This window comes from Mirounga leonina, unplaced genomic scaffold (genome assembly GCF_011800145.1).
Source record: "Mirounga leonina isolate KUSES-001 unplaced genomic scaffold, KU_Mleo_1.0 Mir_101799, whole genome shotgun sequence".
In the NCBI taxonomy this organism is placed as follows: Eukaryota; Metazoa; Chordata; class Mammalia; order Carnivora; family Phocidae; genus Mirounga; species Mirounga leonina.
This window is the reverse complement of record NW_023270210.1, coordinates 1614829-1636081: the sequence shown is the minus strand read 5'-3', so window position 1 is coordinate 1636081 and position 21253 is coordinate 1614829. Positions and strand designations below refer to the sequence as shown.

Here is a 21253-nt window from a genome sequence, read left to right as displayed (position 1 = left end):
AAAGGGAACAGGCCAGGCCCACCCAGCTGAAGAAAAGGAAGGCTGCTCTGGGGAGAGAGGGAGCCCGGCCGATCCGCTGTGATGGTGAGAACACAGCTGCCCCAGCCCCGTCACTCCCCGGTCCTTGGAAAGCCCCTGACTTGTTTGCTCTGCCACTTCCTGCCTTCCAGGTGCCTGGGACCCCAGGCAGGGTAGCCTCCTGTGAACACACACACGCACAGGGCTGCGTGCGGGCAAGGCTGTCACGGCGCTCTGCCGAACCTGCAGTGAACTGGTGGCCTTAGTGGCCAGGAACCTTGCCCTTGGCCCCCCAAGGGCAGCCCCAGCGTGAGGGCCAACGGCCGGAGCTGACAAGTGAAGGAACTGAGAGAGCTGGCCTGCTTTCTGTCTCCGGTCCCCACTCCCCATCACCCACCCCACCTCCCCGCAGAAAGAGCCACACCCAGGGCCCCCACACCGCTGGCTTTTGACACCTTATCGCTGGCTTGATTTGGCAACACTGCTTTCCCCACTAAAGCAAAGAACCGCCTGAATGACAAGCTTAAGCAACCTGCTACAAACACTTTTGCCACCCGCTGGGTGCCCAGGTGGGCACTGGGGATCCCAGGTAATAACACTGTCTGGGCTTCTGGCAAACAGGTCGCCCACTGACTCATCTCCATCCACATACCCAGGGAGGGACGTTAGTTGATTTCTCCATTCCGGAGATTGTTGATTACATACCCAGTCTGTGCCGGGCATGTTCTAGATGAGGAGATACAGTGGCAAAGACTGTTGACCAAGCGCTTGCCCGCATGAAGCTGCGATGGGAATGGGGCTACAGATCACAAGTGCACACAGGGTCATCTGGGTGGCTCAGTCAGTTAAGCGTCTGACTTCAGCAGCTCAGGTCATGATCTCAGGGTCCTGGGATTGAGCCCCAGGTCAGGCTCTCTGCTCAGCAGGGAGTCTGCTTCTCCCTCTCCCTCTGCTCCTCCCCCCACTCATGCTCTGTCTCTCAAATAAATAAATAATATCTTAAAAAAAAACAGATCACAAGTGGACAGGTATATACTAGAATGTCCAGGAGCAAGGGATGCTGAGGAGGCAAACAGCAAGATGAGGTCAGAGCTGGAGGTGGGGGCGGGAGGGGTTCTCTTAGAAGAGGGTGGTGGGGAGGTGAAGGAGGTGACAGAGGGGCCACAGGGCCATTTGGGAAAAGTGTTCAGGCCAAGAAAAACAGTGAAGGCTGTTGGACCCAGTGTGGCTGCTGGGGGCAAAGTGGAGACGTACGAGAGGCATTTCTGTCCTGCCAGTGACTTCCCGGGGGCTGTGGGCACGAGGCAGCCTCCAGGGGTTGTGCCTGCCCGGCATCCCCATCGCCTCCTCCGATCTCCCTCTGGGGAATGTCTCCTTCCTATTCTCAGCCCCTGGGTCCCTCTCCCAGACACAGCTGCACACACAGTCCTTCAGCTCCTCCCCCCCCCAGCACTGGCTCAGCAACAGCCTGGGGGCCACAGTCCTCACGCCTTCCCTGGAATTACTGAACAGGAGAGCTCTCTTTCCACTGCGGGATCAGGCTGGGTAAACAGAAGCCAGAGGTGGGGGGTGCTTCCTGACAATGAAACCAACACAGAGCAGGGCAGAGCCAAGTGAGACAGAGTCTCCCTATACCGTATGACGCCAGGCTCCGGGGGCTGGCTCTCGGCTCCACGGGTCAGGTGGAGTGGGCTCCATGTCCCTTGGAATCTAGACATTCTTCACTGAATCAGGGTAACATTTTGGGGATAAAAGTACATCTCATTTCACTCTAAGCAAGACCTGAGATGTCCCAGCTCACCTCACCTTCATCTGCTGTTTGCCCCGCCCTCCCAGGGCAATCTTTCCCTGGAGACCAATTGCAACTGAACAGTGCTGAATAGAACAGCCATGCATCGGTTGGAACCTGGATTCGCACACTGGCTGGTGTCAAGAAGATCCGTGACTGGGGCTTGGCCCCCAGCCTCTGGGCTGTCACTATCCAGCTCTCAGATCTCAGCTCAAATGCACTCATCACCAACCCCTCCCTGACCTCCCCCCAAACTAGGTTTGGCCCTCCTCCCACCCCCTTTCTTGACATCTGTGCTTTCCCTTTATAGTGAACCTGATTGTGTTAGGGGTTTTTGCTACATGTCTCCCCCCCAGGCCCTGTGAGCCCTGTGAGGGCAGGGGCTGGTTTTTTTGCTTAGCACTGTATTCCCAGGGCCTAGGACAGAAGAGATGCATGCAAAACATCTGTCAAAAGGAAGGATGGAATCCACATATGCTTGCATTGCAGAGCTGGGTCCTGGGCCCCACCAACACTTCCTGTGAGCAAGGCATACGGTCTCACTTCTGCTGACAAATAAAGCAAAAGAGAAGATGGCCACCGAAACCACGACTATGCTGACCTTTCAGAATTTAGGGTGTCAAGACAGTGATCCTTTTTTTTTAGTATGGTAAAAAGTTTCTTTGGCGGGGAGGAAGGGTTTAGAAGCTAAAGTCACTGGAAATCCAGAGCAGGCAAGGAACATTTTAAAGACAGCCTGGCTCAAATTCCCAATTTTTCAGTGTAAACTAACTGGTCCATATTTGCTGACTGAAGAGTTTCCAAAGTCCTTCAGCTTCCTGACATTTTGGGGAAGTAGGATGGGGGTCGTTATCTCCACCTGCGAATGATGAAGGCAAGGCTTCTCTCACCCTGCAAAGTCACCTCAAGCTGGCTCCGGGCAGCAAGCCACCTTTTCCAGACGGGGAGGACTCAGGCATACTTTGGTGTAAATTGCTCGAATTGGATAATTATGTTAGAACTGCATCTCAGGGCACCTGGGTGGCTCGGTTGGTTAAGCGCCTGCCTTCGGCTCAGGTCATGGTCCCACGGTCCTGGGATCGAGTCCCGCATCGGGCTCCCTGCTCACCTGGGAGCCTGCTTCTCCCTCTGCCTGCCGCTCCCCCTGCTTGTGCTCTCTCGCTCTCCCTGACAAATAAATAAATACATAAAATCTTAAAAAAAAAAGAACCTGCATTTCTGGGTGGGAAGGAACTTCAAGGGTCATTTCCTTCTCCCTCCTAGGGGTTGTTATTGCCGTGTGACCGTGTGCCAGGCACTTCTCCCTGAGCTTCAGTTTCCTTCATCGGTAAAAGGGAGCAATTAAGAGTGACATCTGAAGACACAGGGAAACTTTATGGCCCCAACTGTTGGCACTTGGATGCTACCTTCTTTCTTTTGGAAGAGTTACCTCGCCCTGGATGAGACAGGCAGAAGCTGTAGACTAAGAATTTGCAAAGCTGATTTGCATGTGATTTGCACAAAGTGATTATCAGAACCGAAGGAGGTCTACCCTCGGAAGGCTTCGGAGCTGGCCCTCCTGAATCTCTAAGGCCGATATCCACTGTGCCAGTCTGACCCAGAGACAGCAGCCCTCAGCTCTGAGCCACCTCAGTGCCCGAGAGAGGGCAAAGGAACTGGTTTCAAGGCAAAGCCATCACTAATCCAGGCACCTTAGGCACTCAGACACCTTTACCTGGACCTCCTCGGCAAAACCAAGATGCTCAATTTCACTCTGGCTACAATGCCACTTTCTGGGGGGCACCGGGTGCCCCCTTCTCTCACTCGGGCTCTTGGGTGAGGTGCAGGGAGAACCAAGGAGGGCAGAGCAACCAAAGGAAGGGAGGGAGGAAGGAAGGAAGGAAGGGGAAAGAGCCGGCGGTTGAGACCAAATGGGCGCGGAGAAGCGGGCAAAGGGCTCAGGCTCGGGGGGGGGGGGGGGGGTCGGGGTCGGGCTCCCTCCCTCCCTCAAGCCCCTCCTGAGGTCGCAGGGGGTGGGTTGGGGGAGGGGAGGAGCAGCGGGCCCCGGGCCAGCGGCGGGACTTTTCCGGCTCCCCCACGCCCTTGGGGTCTCGGTAGGGAAGCGGGGCCGGGGGTGGGGGGGCGGGCGCCCGACGCCCTCTCACCTTTCACTTGTGCCTCATACTCGGCCTGCAGCCCCCGCTCCCGGCGCAGCTTCCCATGCGCTGCCATGGCTTCCGGGCGGCCGCGCCGTCGAGCCCCACTGCTCCCACGCGGCCGCGAGCGGGCCGGGCGCCGGGACCTGGGGCTCTGCAGCCAGCAGCCCCCGCCGGCCCCGCCCCGCCCCGCCCCCAGCGCGGCTCCGGGGGCGGGGCGGCCCCCCGCCTGGCACTGCCCGCGAGGGCTTTCCGGCGGGGTCCCGCTGCGGCTGGACCCTGCCGCCCCCTCGTGCTGGGCTCTGGGCACACACCTGGGCTGCCTGTGCCCAACGCTCAGCTGCCAAGCAGCCAGGGCCCCTGGGAGAGCCTCAACGTGTCCAGCAAGCTGGCACCCTCTGGCTGCTGCCCCCCCTCTCAGAAGGTTGTCTGGTCGCCACTGCCAAACCACACCCTTCACAGCATGGCCATGGGCACTGAATAACAGTAGGGCAGTGACCCTATAGCTGCTCCAGACCCCCAGGACATCAGATGGAACCTACCCATCCCAACTCAGAGCCCTGAGAGAGAAGCGCAAGGAGCCTGGAGAGCCTGGTGGGAAGTTCCCAGGGTGGGTGGGGAAGGAAAGTCAGCACCAGAGATTAGAACCTCAGCCATTATTCCCTCAGGCCCCCTCGTTGCAGGGAGAGCAGGGTTTGGCTAAGGTTCCCCTTCTGCTCAACCCCATAGGGAGGAACAAGCCTCATTTCCCCATAGGTAGTTACCACTTCCTACCACTTCCTGCTGCCGGAAGAGACTCTTCTGCCTTCTTTCCCCTGCCGCTTGCACCTGCCCTGTCTTAGACTTGGGGCCGGGGGTTCAGCCTTCCTCTTCCCCGCTCAGCGTAAGGCCTTAACAAGCCTGGAGGCAAATCTTGGGGCCTCCCTTATCCAGGAGTGCTGGAGTTTCCCTCCACCCCTCTCTACCAACTCAAAGCCAAAAGGCAGCCGATTTTCTCCAGTAAACTGGGAAGGCAGGATGTAGGTGGCAGTTGACAAACCAGACCAGACAACGGTCTTTAGTTCGGTGGGAGGGAAATCCCTGGGGTATAGATGGTGGGAGGGGGCGGGGCAGTTAGGTTCCAGCCGTGTGCCCAGGGAGGCGCGGAAGGCCTGTAGGCACTAGTTCAAGGAGTCAAAGCCAGGCTCAGTGCAAACGTGGGCACATGTGACCTCGACCTGCAGCTGGGGGTGGGGTGGGGGGAGGAGGCTGTGCAGGTCCTTCTTGCATCTAACCTATGAGCAGTTCTCTTGCCCAGAAGGGGAAAACAGACGTCCTCAGCTCCCTGCCCACCCACCCCTACTCCTGCCCAGGACCAAGGCCCTTCTCTAAGACACCACGTGTCCACGGGGCCTGGGGTTGGAAGGCCTGGGAGCTGGCCTGACACCAGCAGGCCCAGGACCTGGGCTTCCAAGAGCTGGCCTCAACAGTACCACTGCTGGAGTCCTCTAGCAAGGCAGGCGAGCCTCCTGCCCCTTGCCGAAGCACGCACAGGCACTCCCGCACCCAAACCTGCTTGTGTGTCAGGGACCCATGCACCTCATCAGCTAACCCCAACACACCTTGCCCCCTACCCTCCATCTGAGCACTGACTGGTCCCCCAAAGGCACTCCCCCATCCAGCAGAGCCATGCACAGACCTCAAGCCCCTAGGAAACTGCTGCTGAACTGGCCTCATCTCCTACTTTCTTTTCTTTTTTTTTTTTTTCTCTAAGATTTTTTATTTATTTGACAGAGAGAGATAGTGAGAGCAGGAACACAAGCAGGGGGAGTGGGAGAGGGAGAAGCAGGCCTCCCACTGAGCAGGGAGCCCGATGCGGGGCTCGATCCCAGGACCCCGGCACCATGACCTGAGCGGAAGGCAGACGCTTAATGACTGAGCCACCCAGGCGCCCCTCCTCTATCCTTTCCTGGCTCCAGAAATACTCATGTGATGCCCCATTAGGCCACTGCTTTATTTATTTATTTATTTTAAGATCTTATTTATTCATTTGAGACACAGAGATACAGAGAGAGAGAGAGAGCATGAGCAGGGAGAGAGGCAGAGGGAGAAGGAGAAGCAGGCTCCCCGCTGAGCCAGGAGCCCGATGCGGGGCTCGATCCCAGGACCCTGGGATCACGACCCAAGCCGAAGGCAGATGCTTAACCATCTGAGCCACCCAGGCGCCCCAAGGCCACTGCTTTAAAACTTGACATAAGGGTGCCTGGGTGGCTCAGTTGGTTAAGCGACTGCCTTCAGCTCAGGTCATGATCCTGGAGTCCCTGGATCAAGTCCCGCATCGGGTTCCCTGCTAGGCAGGGAGTCTGTTTCTCCCTCTGACCCTCCCTCCTCTCTCTCATTCTCTCTCTCTCAAATAAATAAAATCTTTAAAAAATAAAAATAAAAATAAATAAATAAAACTTGACATAAGCCCTGGCTTTTAGGATGCTTGTTTGGCCTTTGAGGCCCTAGTGCTTGCTCTATCTTCAGCTACATTATTCCCCTCCAAAGAATCCAAAAGCCTATTATCCCGCAGAAGATGAGGACCAGATGTGTGGGACCTTGTACAAGGTGTTGAGGAGTGGAGTATGCATCCTGAGGGGTGACCTCAGGGCTGACATAGGTCAAGTGTGCTGTGCGGAGGATGGACTAGAGGAAGATGAGATCAATGTTACAGCCGTCCATGTCAGAGCGAGAAGAGACGAGAACATGAATTGGGCAGTGAAGGTCCCATATGAAGATGCTGTGAGGCCCCTATTTTCCTACAAGTCAGATTTCCCGAAGAAGCTTAAGAATGGGGGCTTCCCTGGTGGGGAGGAGCGCCTGGGTGGCTCAGTTGTTAAACGTCCGCCTTCCGCTCAGGTCATGATCCGGGGGTCCTGGGATCGAGCCCTACATGGGGCTCCCTGCTCAGCAAGGAGCCCGCTTCTCCCTCTGCCCCTCTCACTGCTTGTTCACTCTCTCTCAAAATCTCAAAAAAAAAAAAAAAGAATGGGGGCTTCCGGGGTCAAGGTTGTGCACCCAGTCTGTGTACAGGTTCATCCCTTGGAGAGACGTGCCCGGAGCCCGCCCCCAGCCACAGAGAGAGAAGATAAGGGTGGGCCTGCTTTTCCACCGTCTGCCTTCCAGCCCCAGCTCCGCTCAGCAAGCCCTGCACAGAAGCGGCCCCTCCCACAGGCGGGTGCTGCAGAGACCGGGGAAGAGCTGGGCCCCAAGGGCCGCTCGGGCCGGCAGCTTCCCCTCTCCGCTCCCGCCCCCGCCGCGGCCCCCACCTCCGCCCAGGAAACCCAACCGCCTGGAAGCGGCCTAGCGTCAACCGGCCGCCAGGGACACAGGGCACGGAGGGCAGAGGGCGGGCCAGGTCCCGGTGGGCCGGCCGAGGGCGGAAGGAGGGTGCGGCCCCGCGCCGTGGGAGCCTCCGCGGACTCCCTCCCACCAGCGCTGGGGCGCGGCCGAGGCAGCGCGCATGCCCGCCCCGCCCGGGAAGGCCCGCCCCGCCGCCGCCAGACCAGTCAGAGCCTGGGAAAGAAGGCGGCCGCGGCTGACGAAGAGGAAGGGACTGACGCCAGGCGCAGGCGGGCGGGGCAAGGCTCCGCCTCCCCCTCCCCCTCCCCCTCCCCCAGCGCGCCGGCGAACGGGCGGGCTGGCGCAGGCGCACCTTCGCAGCCTCGCCCTCTCCAGTCTGGGCTTCCCCGGAGGCCTGGTGGTCACGTGCCGGGCGCCAGCCAGAGAGAAAACGGAGCTCTGGGCCCCCGGTGGCGAAATTACTCAGCCTAGCAGGGGAGCCGGCACTGTCTGCAGCAGCAGGCGCGTGAAGTACAGTGACAGCTTTGGAGTACCGAGCTCCGCTGGGAGGTGGGCAACCCAGGCAGAGCCTGCCCAGAGACTAACAGCAGCAGGTGATCACACTGCAGCCAGAAGGAAGGGCAGGGACAAAGGCACGGCAGCACATCTTAGGGCTGCAGTAAAACCACAAAAACGGAGGGCTTACAGGAACACACCCAGGGGCGCCTGGGTGGCTCAGTCGTTAAGCGTCTGCCTTCGGCTCAGGTCATGGTCCCGGGGTCCTGGGATCGAGCCCCGCGTCGGGCTCCCTGCTCCGCGGGAAGCCTGCTTCTCCCTCTCCCGCTCCCCCTGCTTGTGTTCCCTCTCTCGGTGTGTGTCTGTCAGATAAATAAATAAAATCTTAAAAAAAAAAAAACCACACCCATAAATACAGAGCACAAACTGCGGGTTGCCAGAGGGGAGGGGGGTGGGAGATGGGCAAAAAGGAGTGAGGGGAGTGGGAAATACTGGCTTCCAGTAATGTAATGAGTATGTCATGGGAATGAAAGGCACAGCACAGGGAATATAGTCAATGATACTGTAACAGCACTGTATGCTGACCCATGGTAGCTACACTTGTGGTGAGCATTACAGAGATGTTGAATCACCATGTTGTATACCTGAAACTAACGTAACATTGTGTGTCAACTATACTCAAACCCCCCCCCCCAAAATGGGGGGCTTATATTCTGCAGGAAATGACATTATGCATTTGTCAAAAAACAGAATGCAGGGTGCCTGGGTGGCTCAGTCGTTAAGCGTCTGCCTTCGGCTCAGGTCATGATCCTGGGGTCCTGGGATCGAGCCCCGCACTGGGCTCCCTGCTCCACGGGGAGCCTGCTTCTCCCTCTCCCACTCCCCCTGCTTGTGTTCCCTCTCTCGCTGTGTCTCTGTCAGATAATAAAAAAAACAATGCACAACACAAAGAAGGAAATGTAAACCCTGGACTATAGTTAATTATCGATATTGGCTCATCAACTAACAAATGCAACATTTAATACAAAATGTTAATAGGGGAAAATGGGGGGGGAAGGGAGGTACATGGAAACTGTACTATCTGCTCAGTTCTATAAACCTAAAACTGTACTAAAAATAAAGTCTATTTCCAAATGAAGGTTTAGGTTAGGGGACAAATTCCATGGGTATTACGGTGGTCAAACACACAAGACTTTCTGACCTCTCGGATGGCAGGGGAGGGAGGAATCAAGGACAGTTAGTTGCCAGGGCTTGAGCAGCTGGGTAGCTGGTTGGGCCATTACCAGACAGGACACCAACAGAGAAGCCCAGTGAACAGCTGGATTTTACGCAGCAGGAGCCCAGCAAAGCAGTGGCAGAGCAGGGCTCAGAAGGCAGAACATCTGCCTCCCTGGCAGGGACTGGCTTCCAGAACTTCAGGGTCTCCCTCCCCTGGGCCCAAAGGTGCCAAAAGCCATCAGACTTGGGAGCCCCACCCCTAAATCCCTGACAAAGCTCTTCCCTCCTACTTGGGCTTTGGCAGGACATGCGGTGCCAAAAGGCTATGAGGTCCATATCCACAGGGACACAGAGGGGCTGGAGAGAGGCAGTCCCCCACCCTCTCCACCAATGTGCACACTCGCACACACAAACTCCCCAAGGTCGCTGGGTGAAGTTTATTGTGAAACCTCGAGGGGCAGCGAGGACAGAGTGGGCGTGTCAGGGTGGGGAGAGGAGCAAGTGCAGGCTCTAGGAGGCGGAGTCAGAGGCCTCTGAGCTGTCCTTGACGTCGGTGCTTTCTGTGGTCTCGCTGACCTCGCTGAGATCCTTGCTGTCCCCACCGCTATCCTCAGCAGCCAGGCCCTTCTCCTCACGACAGGCCTCTCCCGAGCTTGGAAGTGAGTTGCCTCTGCTCTCCACCTTGTTCTCGATGGAGCCCAGCACCACGTGCCTGCCCTTCTCCTTCAGCTCCAGGTGCCGCCTCAGCTGCCGCCAGGAGTCCAGGGAGACGCAGGAGGAAGGAGACAGGGCCTCAGTCTCCAGACCACATGGGCCCTCTCCTACCACCCACGCTGGAGATGGGGGAAGCCTGCACCTGTCACTTGCTGGGGGCAGTAGGGCCAGGGCAGGACCCTGACTTTCTCCTCTGCCCAGCTGTGTGTCACCCCTGAACCCCGGGGGCCCTAGTTCTCAGCACATCCAAGGGCCTCCTCCCTCCCCTCTGCCATCACGCCTCAGACAGTACAGGCTTCTGCAGAGAATGGCGTCTTGGGGGCGATAGCCTCCTTTATAGCCCTGCCACGGCCCAGCTCCCCACCTGTCAGCTGAGGAACGGAGGTGAAGAGGGCCAGGACTCCCGGCTGTGCCAGCACCAGTCCCCTGGGGACACTTACCTCATCGGCCATCTGGGTGAGGTCCCGCTTCATGGCATATGCGTCTTCCCCATCCGCGTAGTACTTGGGCTCCACTTCGCTGATCCTGGGGGGTGGGAGGTGCAGAAAAGAACGACCCAAATCAGAGGGCAAATTCTCCTCAGCCTTCTGGCATTCTTGGCTAGTGGGACAGCATATCTACTTTCCCCTTTGTGCCCTCCAGCAGTTAAGCAGTACGTAGCCCCCAGTGCCTTTACGCCTCTGCGGGCTGCCACTGTCCTGTGTCCCTAACCTGGCTCACAAGGATCGGTTTCTGTGGTTTATTATGAGCTGAAGCCCTGAATTTAGCCATCCCCTTCTCTCCATGGCCTGTTCTGTGTCCCTGACTGAGCAAGGAAGACTGACTCCTGCGCCTAGCAACTGGAACCAAGGAGGACGGGTGCTGGGGCCTCGGTTCCTGACAGTCAGTCACTGCCAGACCATGTGACCCCCTGCTCTGAGCAGCTTAGGGGCCAAGCCCGCACCGGCCGGGGGGGAGGGGGGGGAGGAATGTATGTGCAGACTCAGGTACCTTGCCACTGTTTGGAAGGGGCATGGACTTGATAGCCTAGGAGGGCCTGGCAGCCCTAAGACCTCAGAATTGTTGGCCACCAGAGACATCTATATCCAGATCAAAGATTCCTCCCTGAATGCCCGTCCCAACGGTCCCCCTTCATCCCCCACCAAACTGAAGCTAAAGCTGTCTCTGTGGGCCCTCCATCCCCAGCCTCACTTTCAAGCAGCTTTGGCCACCATGTACTGTCATATCACTTCCCTGCCAGGCTTTCTCTGTCCTGTGCCAGGCACACAGAGACTCCCACGTCCCCAAGTGGGCTTGCCCTCATCCACCAGGACACCCCAGAACTCTAGATCCCTCCATTGCTCTTGCCGAAGGCCCTACCTGCCTGGACATGCTTAGGTTTCTGTAGCACCACATTCTCCTTTGTCCCGGTCCCTCTTAGATGCTTCTAGGTGCCAGGTCACCTTGGGCCCTGCTTCTGCTCATGTCCTGGGCCCTCACCTCTACTCCTGAAGCTTTACCAAGAAGCCTGTGTGCCCTCCACCTAGCCCTAGCCGACATCAGGCGACACAGCAAACCACACCAAACACTCTCCTGCATCACAACACGCAGCTGCTGTTGCCACAGAGACTGGAGAAGACGTTCTCGTAATGTGTGGAGTCCACAGCCTGCTTCCCATCTCAGCCGACTCCAGGTCTTTCCTTCAGCCACCCCCATCCCCCCACCTGGAAGGCAGCTCAGCCCATCTCAGATGCCTGGATGAGCCAGATCTGGGACCACCCCATTCTATTAGAAAAGTCTCGAGCTACTTACTGAAAGTTGAGGGTGTTGGAATAGAGGTGCAGGGCGGCCCGGTTACTGCAGGGGAACAAGGCACTGCTGAGCTGCACAGACTTGGCCAGAAAGGGACAGCATGTCCAGGTCCAGCCCCTCCTCCTAGCACCCCCCTCCCCACTAATCCCACTTCCCAGATCTTCTCCAAAAGCCAGGGCACCCCAGGACCCACATCAAGACAGTATCTCCTCCCCGACCCTCCTCCCTCCCTCAGCCCTGGCTTCCACCTCTTCCTGACATGCAGGGAGACGTATTTGGCATTGAAGTTCTCTATCATGGCTCGGGAGGCCTGGTCCATCAGCTTCTGAGCCAGGCCGAGGCGTCGGTGGGAACGCTTCACAGCCTGGTGGGAGAAGGAAGGAACCTCAAGGGCTGCCCCAACTAAGCCCACCTCCACCCCTGCCAGAACCTGGGCGGGTCCTACGCACCAGCGAGGTTATATGTCCATGGGGCACATCATCCGGATCCTCTTCCCTAAAGCCAAAAGAAAGGAGAGGCTAGAAAGGAGCCTGGTGCAGATGCAGTCACCACCCCACATCCCCGGTGCGTACGCAGAGCAGGAGCACAAACTCCCCTGCTGGCTCCAAAGTTCCCCCAGACCCAGGGTGGGGGAGAGCTGGGACTCTCAAAACCCCATGCAGCAGCCAAAACACAAGCACAGTGTCAGTGGAGTACAATGGAAATGCTGACCATGCTATAAAGAACTGAGCTATCAAGCCACGCAAAGACATGGAGGCACTTTCAATGCACATGACTTAAGTGAAAGGAGCCAATTCGAAAAGGCCCCCTACTGTATGAGTCCAACCATATGACATTCTAGAAAGGGCAAAACTATAGACAGTAAGTAAATATGTCGGTGGTTGGCGTGGGGAAGGGGAGAGGAGAAATGAAATAACACGGAAGATTTTTAGGACACTGAAACTACTGATTCTAGAACAGCAGATACTTATTATATACAGGTATCCAAGCCCACAGAAAGTACAACACAAAGTGTGAACCCTAATATAAACCAGGAACTTTAGTAATGTAGCAATACTGCTTCATCAACTGCCACAAATGTACTCCAAGGTGTTAGTGATAGACAAAACTAGGGGTCAAAGGGCAGGGGGTGTATGGGAACTCAATAGTTCCCACTGATTTTGTAAACTCAAGACGGAACTAAAAATCAGTAGATTAATTCATTAAAACAAGAAAAACCGATACAGGGCGGCATCCACCAGACACGTGTGGTGTTGGTGCACCCTCCCCCCCCCGCATCCACTCCCAACTCAGGCACCAGGCTTCTGTCTCCTTCCTTGGTGACTCACATTTTGGCCAGGACGTACCCCACAATCTTCCCGTTCTCATCCTCTGCGATGTAAGAGAGCTAGGTGACAGGGAGGAGAAAGAAGTTAGAAAATAGCTTCCTGTCAGAGCTGGAGGAGCCCTTGGCAGACACTTGGTCCCACTGCTGGCCTGTCACTGTGTGCATGACAGCAACCGATCAAGTGGCGAGTTTAGTGACAGCTCCTGACCTCTAGGTCCAGTGGCTTGGTTTCCTTCCACACCCCACTGCTGCTCCTCCCACTTGGATTTTCCTTGTCCTGGTTTTTTTCCCCACCCCCAAATTCCGAAGCTGCCCACCTGGGGCCAGGAAAGGCCGTGGTAGAAGTAGTATTTCATCTGGTAGTTCTCCGGCAGGCACAGCAGATTGCAGTGCTGCATGTTCATTAGGTCCTCCGGCTGCGGGGAAGGCAGGCAGTGGAATGCAGTCAGGCCAGGGGCTGCGGTGCCTAAGTAGGCCTCAGCCACATCAGAACCCTGTTCCCTGTCTGTCTACTCATCGACCCCCACCCCCGCAGGGCTGGGCGGGCGCTGTGACTGTCTTTGCACAGGCCTGGCGCACAGCCGCTGTACAAAACACATCTGTTCCAGGAATGGACGTGAGCGCCAGGAGGTTCTGGGACACCGTGCAACTGAGCCTCGACATCCCTGTTCCGGTAGGTCCAGCCCCACGGGGACGATGGCCTTCACCTGTCCGTGCCTTGAGGCCGCAGGCGTGTGGGGCCACCGGCCCGGGGCTCGACCGGGCCCCTCGGAAGCATGCGCACGCGGCCACGGGGCCGCGGACCCACGCGGCGCGGACAGCCTCCCGTCCCTGCCCCTCACCCTCGCATTGCGGATGTTCATAACGGCGGCGGGGCACGCGGTTCCCAGCGGGTCGTAAACGCGCAGTCAGCTGCCGCCGCTCTCCAAGGCGACACCGGGGCGGCCAGGCCGGGGCCGGGGCTGGGGCTGGGGCTGGAGCTGGAGCTGGGTCTCGGGACTCGCGGGGGCGGCGGAAGAGGCGGCGCGCACCAGGCCCGGCCATCGGCCGGAAGTGCGCGCCGCCGAACCCGCCCTCGCGGCCGCCGGGCCAATGCTTGGGAGGGGGGCCGGGGCGGGGGTGGGGCCTGCCCGCGGGGCGGGGCGGGGCGCGGGGAGCGCCAATGGTCCGGCGAGTCCCGGCGCGGGGCGGGCCTATCAGAGGGGTGGGGCGGCCCGGCGCGCAGGGCGGGCCGGGGTCTGCGTAGGCTAGAATGCTCCAGCCGACTCCGGGCTACCCTCCTCCCGCGACCCCACAGACGAACGCACACCGGCAGCGCAGCAGGCTCAGTTTTATTTCGCGCCTTGGCGGGCGTGGGGTACGGCGGGAGGGGAGCCGGGACTCGAGCCGGGACTCGGGGCCAGGGCGAGGCGGCTCAGCAGGGCGCCCAGCATCTCCTCGCACATGGCGAGGCACCTCGGCACATGGAAGCAGCCTGCGGGGAGAGACAGGACAGCGGGTTGGGAGGCCCAGGGGCAGCCGACTGCCCCAAGCCCCTGCGGCCCCCGCCCTTTCTGTCCCCCACTCACCTTTGAAAGGACCCCCTTTGATGGTGAGAGCGACCTTCCCCTCTTGGTTCAAGTAGCCAAACCATTCCCCGTACTCAGGATCGCGAAACTGGAATAACAAGATAATGACAGCCAGGGCCTGCAGGAGTCTCCCAGGTGCCATAAGGCCAGGAAAAGGGGCGCTCACTGTCCCCACCGCACCCCTACCGCGGGGTCAGAGCCAGGGCTGACCCCAGGTCACGTGGCTCCAGAATCCGTGCTTTCATTATTTTTTATTTAAGATTTTATTTATTTATTTGACAGAGAGACCCAAGGAACACAAGCAGGGGGGAGTGGGAGAGGGAGAAGCAGGCTTCCCGCCGAGCAGGGAGCCCGATGCGGGGCTCGATCCCAGGACCCTGGGATCATGACCTGAGCCGAAGGCAGACGCTTAACGACTGAGCCGCCCAGGCGCCCCAGAATCAGTGCTTTTAAAAGCGAGACCGCATCCACAACTAAGATGAAGGCCTGGGGCTTTTCCTCTTTCTGCCTGGGGATGGGAGTGTGCAGCTAGACAACCCGCTGGGGGAGTGGGCCACAGGCTGTGACTTGAAACACTACAGAGAGGGCCTAAGAAGCACCCTGTTTGGGGATGACGAGAACGTTCTACATCTTGACAGATACACAGATGTGGTTACACAGACGCATATTGTTATATCTTAGTGAACTGAACACTTCGCATGGTATATTTTACTGTGTATAAATTGTACTTCAATAAAACTGATTTAAAGTAACAAGGAGAATCCTGGTGGAGGTGCTGACCTTTCATGTAACTTTGTAGCAAGTTGCTTCCTCAGGGAGGAGTCTGCTGGAGATTCTCTCCCTCTCCCTCTGCCCCCTCCCACCCCCCGCTTGCACATGTGGGCACGCACACACTCTCTCTAGAATAAATAAATCTTCCTTAAAAAATAAAATGTATTCTTGGGGCACCTGGGTGGCTCAGTCGATTAAGCATCTGCCTTTGGCTTGGGTCATGATCCCAGAGTTCCGCTCAGCGGGGGGTCTGCTTCTCCCTCTGCCCCTCCCCCCACTCCTGCTCTCTGGCTCGCTCTCTCTCAAATAAATAAATAATCTTAAATAAAATGTATTCTTTAAATTTCACTTTATGCAGTTAAAACTGGTGGCCTCTAACACACGTTCCTTATCAATGCATTCAGTATTAAGATAATAGCCTCAGGTCTCCTGATCCTGTGTTTGGAAGTAGAGGTGTGTGTGTGTCTGTGCAGTACTTGTAATTACGAACACATTTAGGATCTCTCTTGATGACAAAGTCTGGCACTGCTAATACCACTGTGGAAGTGAACATTGGATTCCAATTAGAGGTTAGTGCAAATGAAGGTGTAATTTTCTCCCAGGTTTCGAAGCCCACACACCCCAGAATAAGACCACCTATATAATATAGTCCCTCCTGTGCTGGGATCTACCAATGGAGTGGATCCCGGCTTTAGAAACACACCAGGAATCTTCATTCATCACTAGGCTTGACGCCCAAGGTGCCCCCTAAGCAGCAGCTAGTACATCACCCTGCTCATAGTGCTTGGCCTCTGGTGGACCCCTGGCTTCCTTCCGACCTCACAGCTGATTCTTGTCTCCTTTGCTGGGCCCTCCTAATCCCTCTTCTCTTTCCCTTCTGTACCCCAAAGCTTACTTTGCCTCACAACTCACAGTATCATCTATATTCTTATGATACCCAAGCGATCGTGGCCAGCCCAGACCTCTCCTGCTCGACCAGCCCATACTGACCCCTCTGCCCACTGCAGCTCACACCCCAGGCCAGGCCACCATCCTCACCTGTCTCCCTGCCTTTGCCCGGGCTCTACAGCCTCCCCTCCTCCCAGGACCCAGTAATGCCTAAATCCCACAAGGTAACTCCTCTATGCAGAGCAACCCCTTCTGCCTTTGCTCCCTCCCACTCGCCCCCCAGTCCCGACCTTGATCTATTTTCCAAAGCTGTCATTGCCATCTACATGTTTGTGTGTTTACGTGTTTATAGTCGACCCCCCCGCCCCCCCCCCCCCACACACACACATCAGCTCCAGAGGGGCAGGGGCTGCTTCGCTGACTGCAGAGAGGGCACCAGGGTCCAGACCTCCAGGAACTCAGGCCAGCTGAAGGACCATGCCCAGTGACGGGGAGAAGAAGGGAGTGTGGGATTAGCCTCCCCATCCCGGCCTAGCCGCCTCCCACAGCCCGAGAGAGCCTGGCTGTGGCCCGCCTCGAGAGGGATGGCTGCCTGCTGTTCCCTCCGCACCCGCACTGAGCCCAGGGAGAGCTATGGACCAGGAAGCACCACTTACCTGGCGGAAGGTGTACTCAGCCACCTGGTAGAAGAGGTGCAGCAAGGCAGGGTCCCCGCTGTCACTGTAGCCCATGAGGAAGGCAATCATGGCTTCACTGTGTGGCCACCAGAGCTTCATAGCCCACTCCAGCTGAGAGCAGAGCAGTGGCAGGTGTCTGAGAGCCCTGGGTCCCACCCTCTGCCACCCCTCTGAGCCCATTCTCCAGATCGTGGCTCAGACTCCAGCCGGCCCAAGCACTTGGAGCTTCATCACGGGATGGCTGTCCCTGAGGGTCTGAATGGCCCCTCTGAATGGGACTAGCTTCCTGACCAGAATGCACCCCCAAGCCACCCCTTCCAAAGGGCCAGGGTGGGGTGGCCTCCCCTTTAACCCTGGAATTGAAACCCTGTCTGCCTGGTCAGCCTGTCTAAAGCCCATTGGACACCAGCTCCTGCTGATGGCAGGGTCAGTCACCCTCTGCAGATCTCAGCGGGATCAAAACACAAGCAGAGGCATCATCAGACCTAAGGGTGCAAATCTGCTCCCGCTACTGACGCCTGAGAATCACCCAGAGAGCCTTTCAGAGATGGAAGGGACAGATGTCTCAGAAGTGGCATTGTCTGCACGTGAGGTTGAGAGCCACGGGCCTAGAAGTCAAGAGTTTACCACCAGGGTCACACTGGGCGAGTTCGTCACTCTGAGACTCAGGTCCCCCTCCATGAAATGGGTGATGACAGCGCCCACCTCCCAGGGAAGAAAGCCTGGAACAGGCTAGTACCATGTGGCCCTGGGCACATTCCCACCTGGGTAGGGCAGAGGCCATCAGCATCCTGGAAGTAGAAGAGGCCTCCATGGTCAGGGTCCCATCCAGAGCGGAAAGGCAACAATAGGAACTTGTTGATAACGTGAGCTCGAAGCTTGGGGTCACCCTTCCTGATGGCGTAACGGAGCAGGAACCAGCCAGCTTCCAGCGCATGGCCTGGTGAGTGCTCGGGCTTAAGGCAGGCAGTGGACCCCCGCCGACAGGCAGGGGGGTCCACCTCCTGTGCTGACCACAGGTGCCTCCCTTCCTCCTCCACTAACCGTGGGAGCTGCTCTGAGCTCATCCCACAGCCACTCTCCTGCAGAAAGCTTGCCCTCCTGGTCTGTCCCAGACTCTCTCTCCTGTTGCTGACACCGCAGCCTGGGAGGCCTGTCCCAGCTTCTCTGCCTGGTCCTCAGTAGTGGGTGGGGGGTGGAGGGAGGAAGGCAGACCCCAGGCACTCCCGACATGTGAAGCACAGAACCCGACACTGAGCATTCCCTTCCTCCTGGGCCACCCCCAGCCTACTCTACTCCTCACCTGGGTTCTGGTGCCTCCCCAGGCAACCAGAAAGTTCCTCACCGTCCTCTGACACGTTCTCCAGCACAGCCTGTCCATCCCTCTGCCAAGGAGGGAGGAAGAGGAGAAGGTAAAACTGCCTTCAGCTCCTGCCCACCCACCAGAAAGGCCCGCCCGCCCTTCCCTCTGTCATCTGCAGTCCTGGGCAGGCCTGGCTCGGGGGGGAGCATTTGAGAAGGGGCCCAAGGGGCCTGAATGGGTTCTGACCCTTGCCTGGGCCCCCGAGGTGGGAAGGGTGACACACTGAATGGGGGCTGAGATTAGGTCAGCTGGGCTGCCCACAGAGGCCCAGAAGAACTTGGGTCTGGCTGGGTTTCCTGCTCTCTAACGTGCCAGGGCTTCTGGCACCTTCCCTCCTGGCCTTGGCCCTAGCGGGCTCCCCCGGGCCCTCCGCCTTTCCCAGGGTCTAGGCTCCTGAGCCCCAGCCGTGCTCCCCGCCCCCACCCCCACCCCCGCCATGTCTCCCCCGTCTGTACAAGGGGGCCACCGAGGCCCAGCTGGGGGTGTGGGTGTAGGCAAAGGAGGTGCCCCAGGACATAGAGAGTGGGAGTCACCTTGCCCCCCCCCCAGCTCCCAGGCCCCATCTGGCAGGTGAACGTCAGCCTCCTGTCCCCTGGGTGTGTCCCCCCCCCCAACCTGGACATGCCGCAGAATCCTCTGGGCACACCAGTCCCCCAGCTCCGCGTAGTTGCCCGCCAGCTCCTCGTCCGCCTCCCCGAGCTGGTCCACCAGGTTGAGCAGCATCATGGGCACTGCCATGGACTCGGAGGCCAGGGCCCCGGGGAGACGGGGCCGGCCCAGCCCCGACGGGTCCTCCCGCACCCAGTACACGATCTGATCCATCATCTCCACCGCTTCCTTCTGGGAGGGGAGAAAGGGAGACGAGGGGAGGCCCAGGCCGAGGCCGCCCCCCTGTGCAGTCTGGTCCCTCAGGTCCCGACCTGGGGTGGGAGAGCCTCGTCCTCCCACCCGCTCATAGGACACCTTCACCAAGGGCCTACTCTGGGCCCGGCCCTGGGTTGGGTGCTGGGGGGCTGGGGTGGATCTGCCCCACCCCGCCTCGGGGGGCTCCCAGTCTGTGGGTGCAGGCCACTCCCAGGCAGTGAGGTCGGGTGTAGAAGTCCAAGGGGTTCCAGGGAGGAGGGAGAGCTCCCTTCCAGCCAGAGCCGGGTGTAGATTGGTCTCTCTGTGCTGTGTGTGTGGAATCAGAGGTAAAGACTGCAGGGAGGGGGCACCCCTCACAGTACAGCACAATGAGGGGGGTGTTGCCAGCAGCCCTTGGGGCCATGGGGGCCCAGAGGACGGGTTGACGTTGGCAACAGACCCAGCCTGAAGACAGAGCCCAGGGAGGAGGCTTGCACACAGAACAGGAATGCATCAGGTGGCCATGTCCAGCTCAAGTGAGGGCATGGAGACTCATAAGGAAGCCTTCCTCCCACACACCTGGTAATGCGCTTCCCCAGTCACCCGCCACAGCTCGTTCATGGCCATGGTGTAGAAACACTCGCTGAAGATGGTTCGCTGCACCTTGACCGGGCGGCCGTCCCGCGTCAGCACAAAGGCGCACTTCTTTCCGGGAGGTGCCACTCGGGCATAACGCAGCAAAAATTCACCACCTGGTGGTTGGGAAGTTGGCACGCTAGAACTCAGGTGAGGACGCCCCCTGCCCCCGCCCCCCGCCCCTTCACTGCTTCTCAACCTCCCTAGGAACTAGGGTAAACTTGGAGGTGCCTCTGGGGACATGGGGACACGGAGGGGGCACCTGCTTTAGCTGAATCCAGAAGTTCAGGGCTGCGGAAACGCTCAAGTTTTCGGTACAGACGACAATACATCCACACCTGTGGGGGAGTAGAGGGAATATGGCTGAAGTGGGGAGCAGCGGGGGTTCTCAGGGCTGGGAGGAGGAGGAGTCCTTAGGCGCCCCTGTCATGGGAGGAGTAGTGTGGAGATGACCGGCCTCGTGCGTGCAGACTGAGGACAGGCCCAGCTGACTCCAGCTTCTGCCTCTGGGAGAGCTTCTAGCCTGGGCACATCCCATACCTGCCTCCCCTGCAGCCAGACATACTTGAGGTCATCGTACACCTGCCCATCTCGACCAAGGCATGTGAAGAAACCCCTGTGGGATGCACAGTATTAGCCAAGGGGGGAAGGGGCCTGGCATCCACCGGATCCACTGCTCTGCTGGGCTCAGCAGATCTGAGTCAGCTGACAGTGAGGTGGGGGCTCAGGAGGGGCAAAGACCCCTACTGAGGGCACCAGAAGGGCGAGGCGCACCCATGCTCTTGGTCGTGAGAGTGCTCCATCCAGAAAGCCACCACACGGTCCAGTTCCTGCTCCACACGCTCCTTCCAGGTCTGCAGAGCCTCTCGCTCCTTTTCCATGTCCTGGGGGAACTCGGGACTTGGAGACACAGCTTCCCCACAGATCTCCCCACCTTCCTAGGTTCCAACCTCCCCAACAGGCTCCTCTGTGCCCCAGGTCACCCCACACTCCAGTGGACCCCAGGGCTGCCTGAGCCATCTCCCCTGGGCCCCCAGGCCTCAGAACCCAGAACTCAGGGTTCCCCACACCCTTGCACGGAGCTGTCCTCTGGCCCGGCCCGGCCCCAGGACTGACCCCACGGTCCTGAGAATCCTCCAGGGCAACACCCTCCCCACTACGGGCCCCACCACTGGCCTGCCACACTCGGAGACCCCCGCTCATCCTTCCGTCTCCTCCAGGAAGCCAGACAGAGCTGGTCTTGGTCCCGTGACTGTCACTCAGCTGACCCAGCCGCGCCCCACCCGCCCCCTCCTCCCGGAGGTTCCGCAGAGTCTGGGGGCGGGGCTTGGCGGTCGCACGGCTCCGCCCCCGTGCTCCGGCACCGCCCCCACGCTCGCTGGCCAAGACCCTTGAGCCGCAGAGCAGGGCAGAGCTGCAGCAGTGACCACTGCTGGGCGCACTCGGCTCGAGAGCCTCCTGATGGGAAATGCTGGGTGAACTGGCAGGGCGCTCTGGGGCGGGCAACACGGGGCTGGCCCCCGCACACCTGCTCCTCCCAGCCACCTCTCCCCACCCTTGAACTGAGTTGGGGGGCGTGGCGGGGGAGGGGCCTGGGCAGGGCAGGGCTGAGGGCGGTGGCCCCAGCTCTTGCTGAGGGGAGGTCCTGGCTTTGGGTCCAGCTGGGCTCATACCCACCCACCCACCCCGCTCACAG

The 21253-nt window shown here is 58.8% G+C and overlaps 3 protein-coding genes across 7 annotated transcripts in view; all 3 read right to left on the bottom strand.

The window, feature by feature from the left end:
- ARHGAP4 (Rho GTPase activating protein 4) overlaps positions 1-4078 on the bottom strand; it is a gene marked incomplete in the record, with an annotated part of 17612 nt that extends 13534 nt beyond the window's left edge. Inside the window, 2 exon segments of the mRNA XM_035011135.1 lie at positions 724-906; positions 3952-4078. Of these exon segments, the coding sequence (XP_034867026.1) occupies positions 724-796 (73 nt within the window).
- A 5320-nt stretch (positions 4079-9398) lies between these two features.
- NAA10 (N-alpha-acetyltransferase 10, NatA catalytic subunit) lies at positions 9399-13879 on the bottom strand. 4 transcript variants are annotated; one of them, XM_035011109.1, is made up of 8 exons: positions 13654-13876; positions 13129-13227; positions 12813-12871; positions 11934-11979; positions 11733-11848; positions 11485-11529; positions 10134-10218; positions 9399-9741 (listed from the first exon to the last, which is right to left on the bottom strand). In XM_035011109.1, exons 1-8 carry the CDS (start codon positions 13672-13674, stop codon positions 9490-9492), a joined length of 723 nt encoding a protein of 240 aa, XP_034867000.1. In that variant the 5' UTR covers positions 13675-13876; the 3' UTR covers positions 9399-9489. The 4 variants fall into 4 exon arrangements, with proteins under 4 accessions (XP_034867000.1, XP_034867002.1, XP_034867010.1 ...); XM_035011111.1 differs by having other exon boundaries at positions 9399-9726; positions 13654-13757; XM_035011119.1 differs by lacking the exon at positions 11485-11529 and having other exon boundaries at positions 13654-13879.
- A 178-nt stretch (positions 13880-14057) lies between these two features.
- RENBP (renin binding protein) lies at positions 14058-20834 on the bottom strand. Of its 2 annotated transcripts, none has more exons than XM_035011103.1 (11): positions 20734-20834; positions 20332-20441; positions 20098-20173; positions 19820-19895; positions 19501-19673; positions 18694-18918; positions 18019-18100; positions 17480-17655; positions 16695-16826; positions 14380-14467; positions 14058-14285 (listed from the first exon to the last, which is right to left on the bottom strand). In XM_035011103.1, exons 1-11 carry the CDS (start codon positions 20758-20760, stop codon positions 14143-14145), a joined length of 1308 nt encoding a protein of 435 aa, XP_034866994.1. In that variant the 5' UTR covers positions 20761-20834; the 3' UTR covers positions 14058-14142. The 2 variants fall into 2 exon arrangements, with proteins under 2 accessions (XP_034866994.1, XP_034866996.1); XM_035011105.1 differs by lacking the exon at positions 20734-20834 and adding an exon at positions 20628-20719 and having other exon boundaries at positions 14059-14285.
- Positions 20835-21253: the final 419 nt, after the last annotated feature.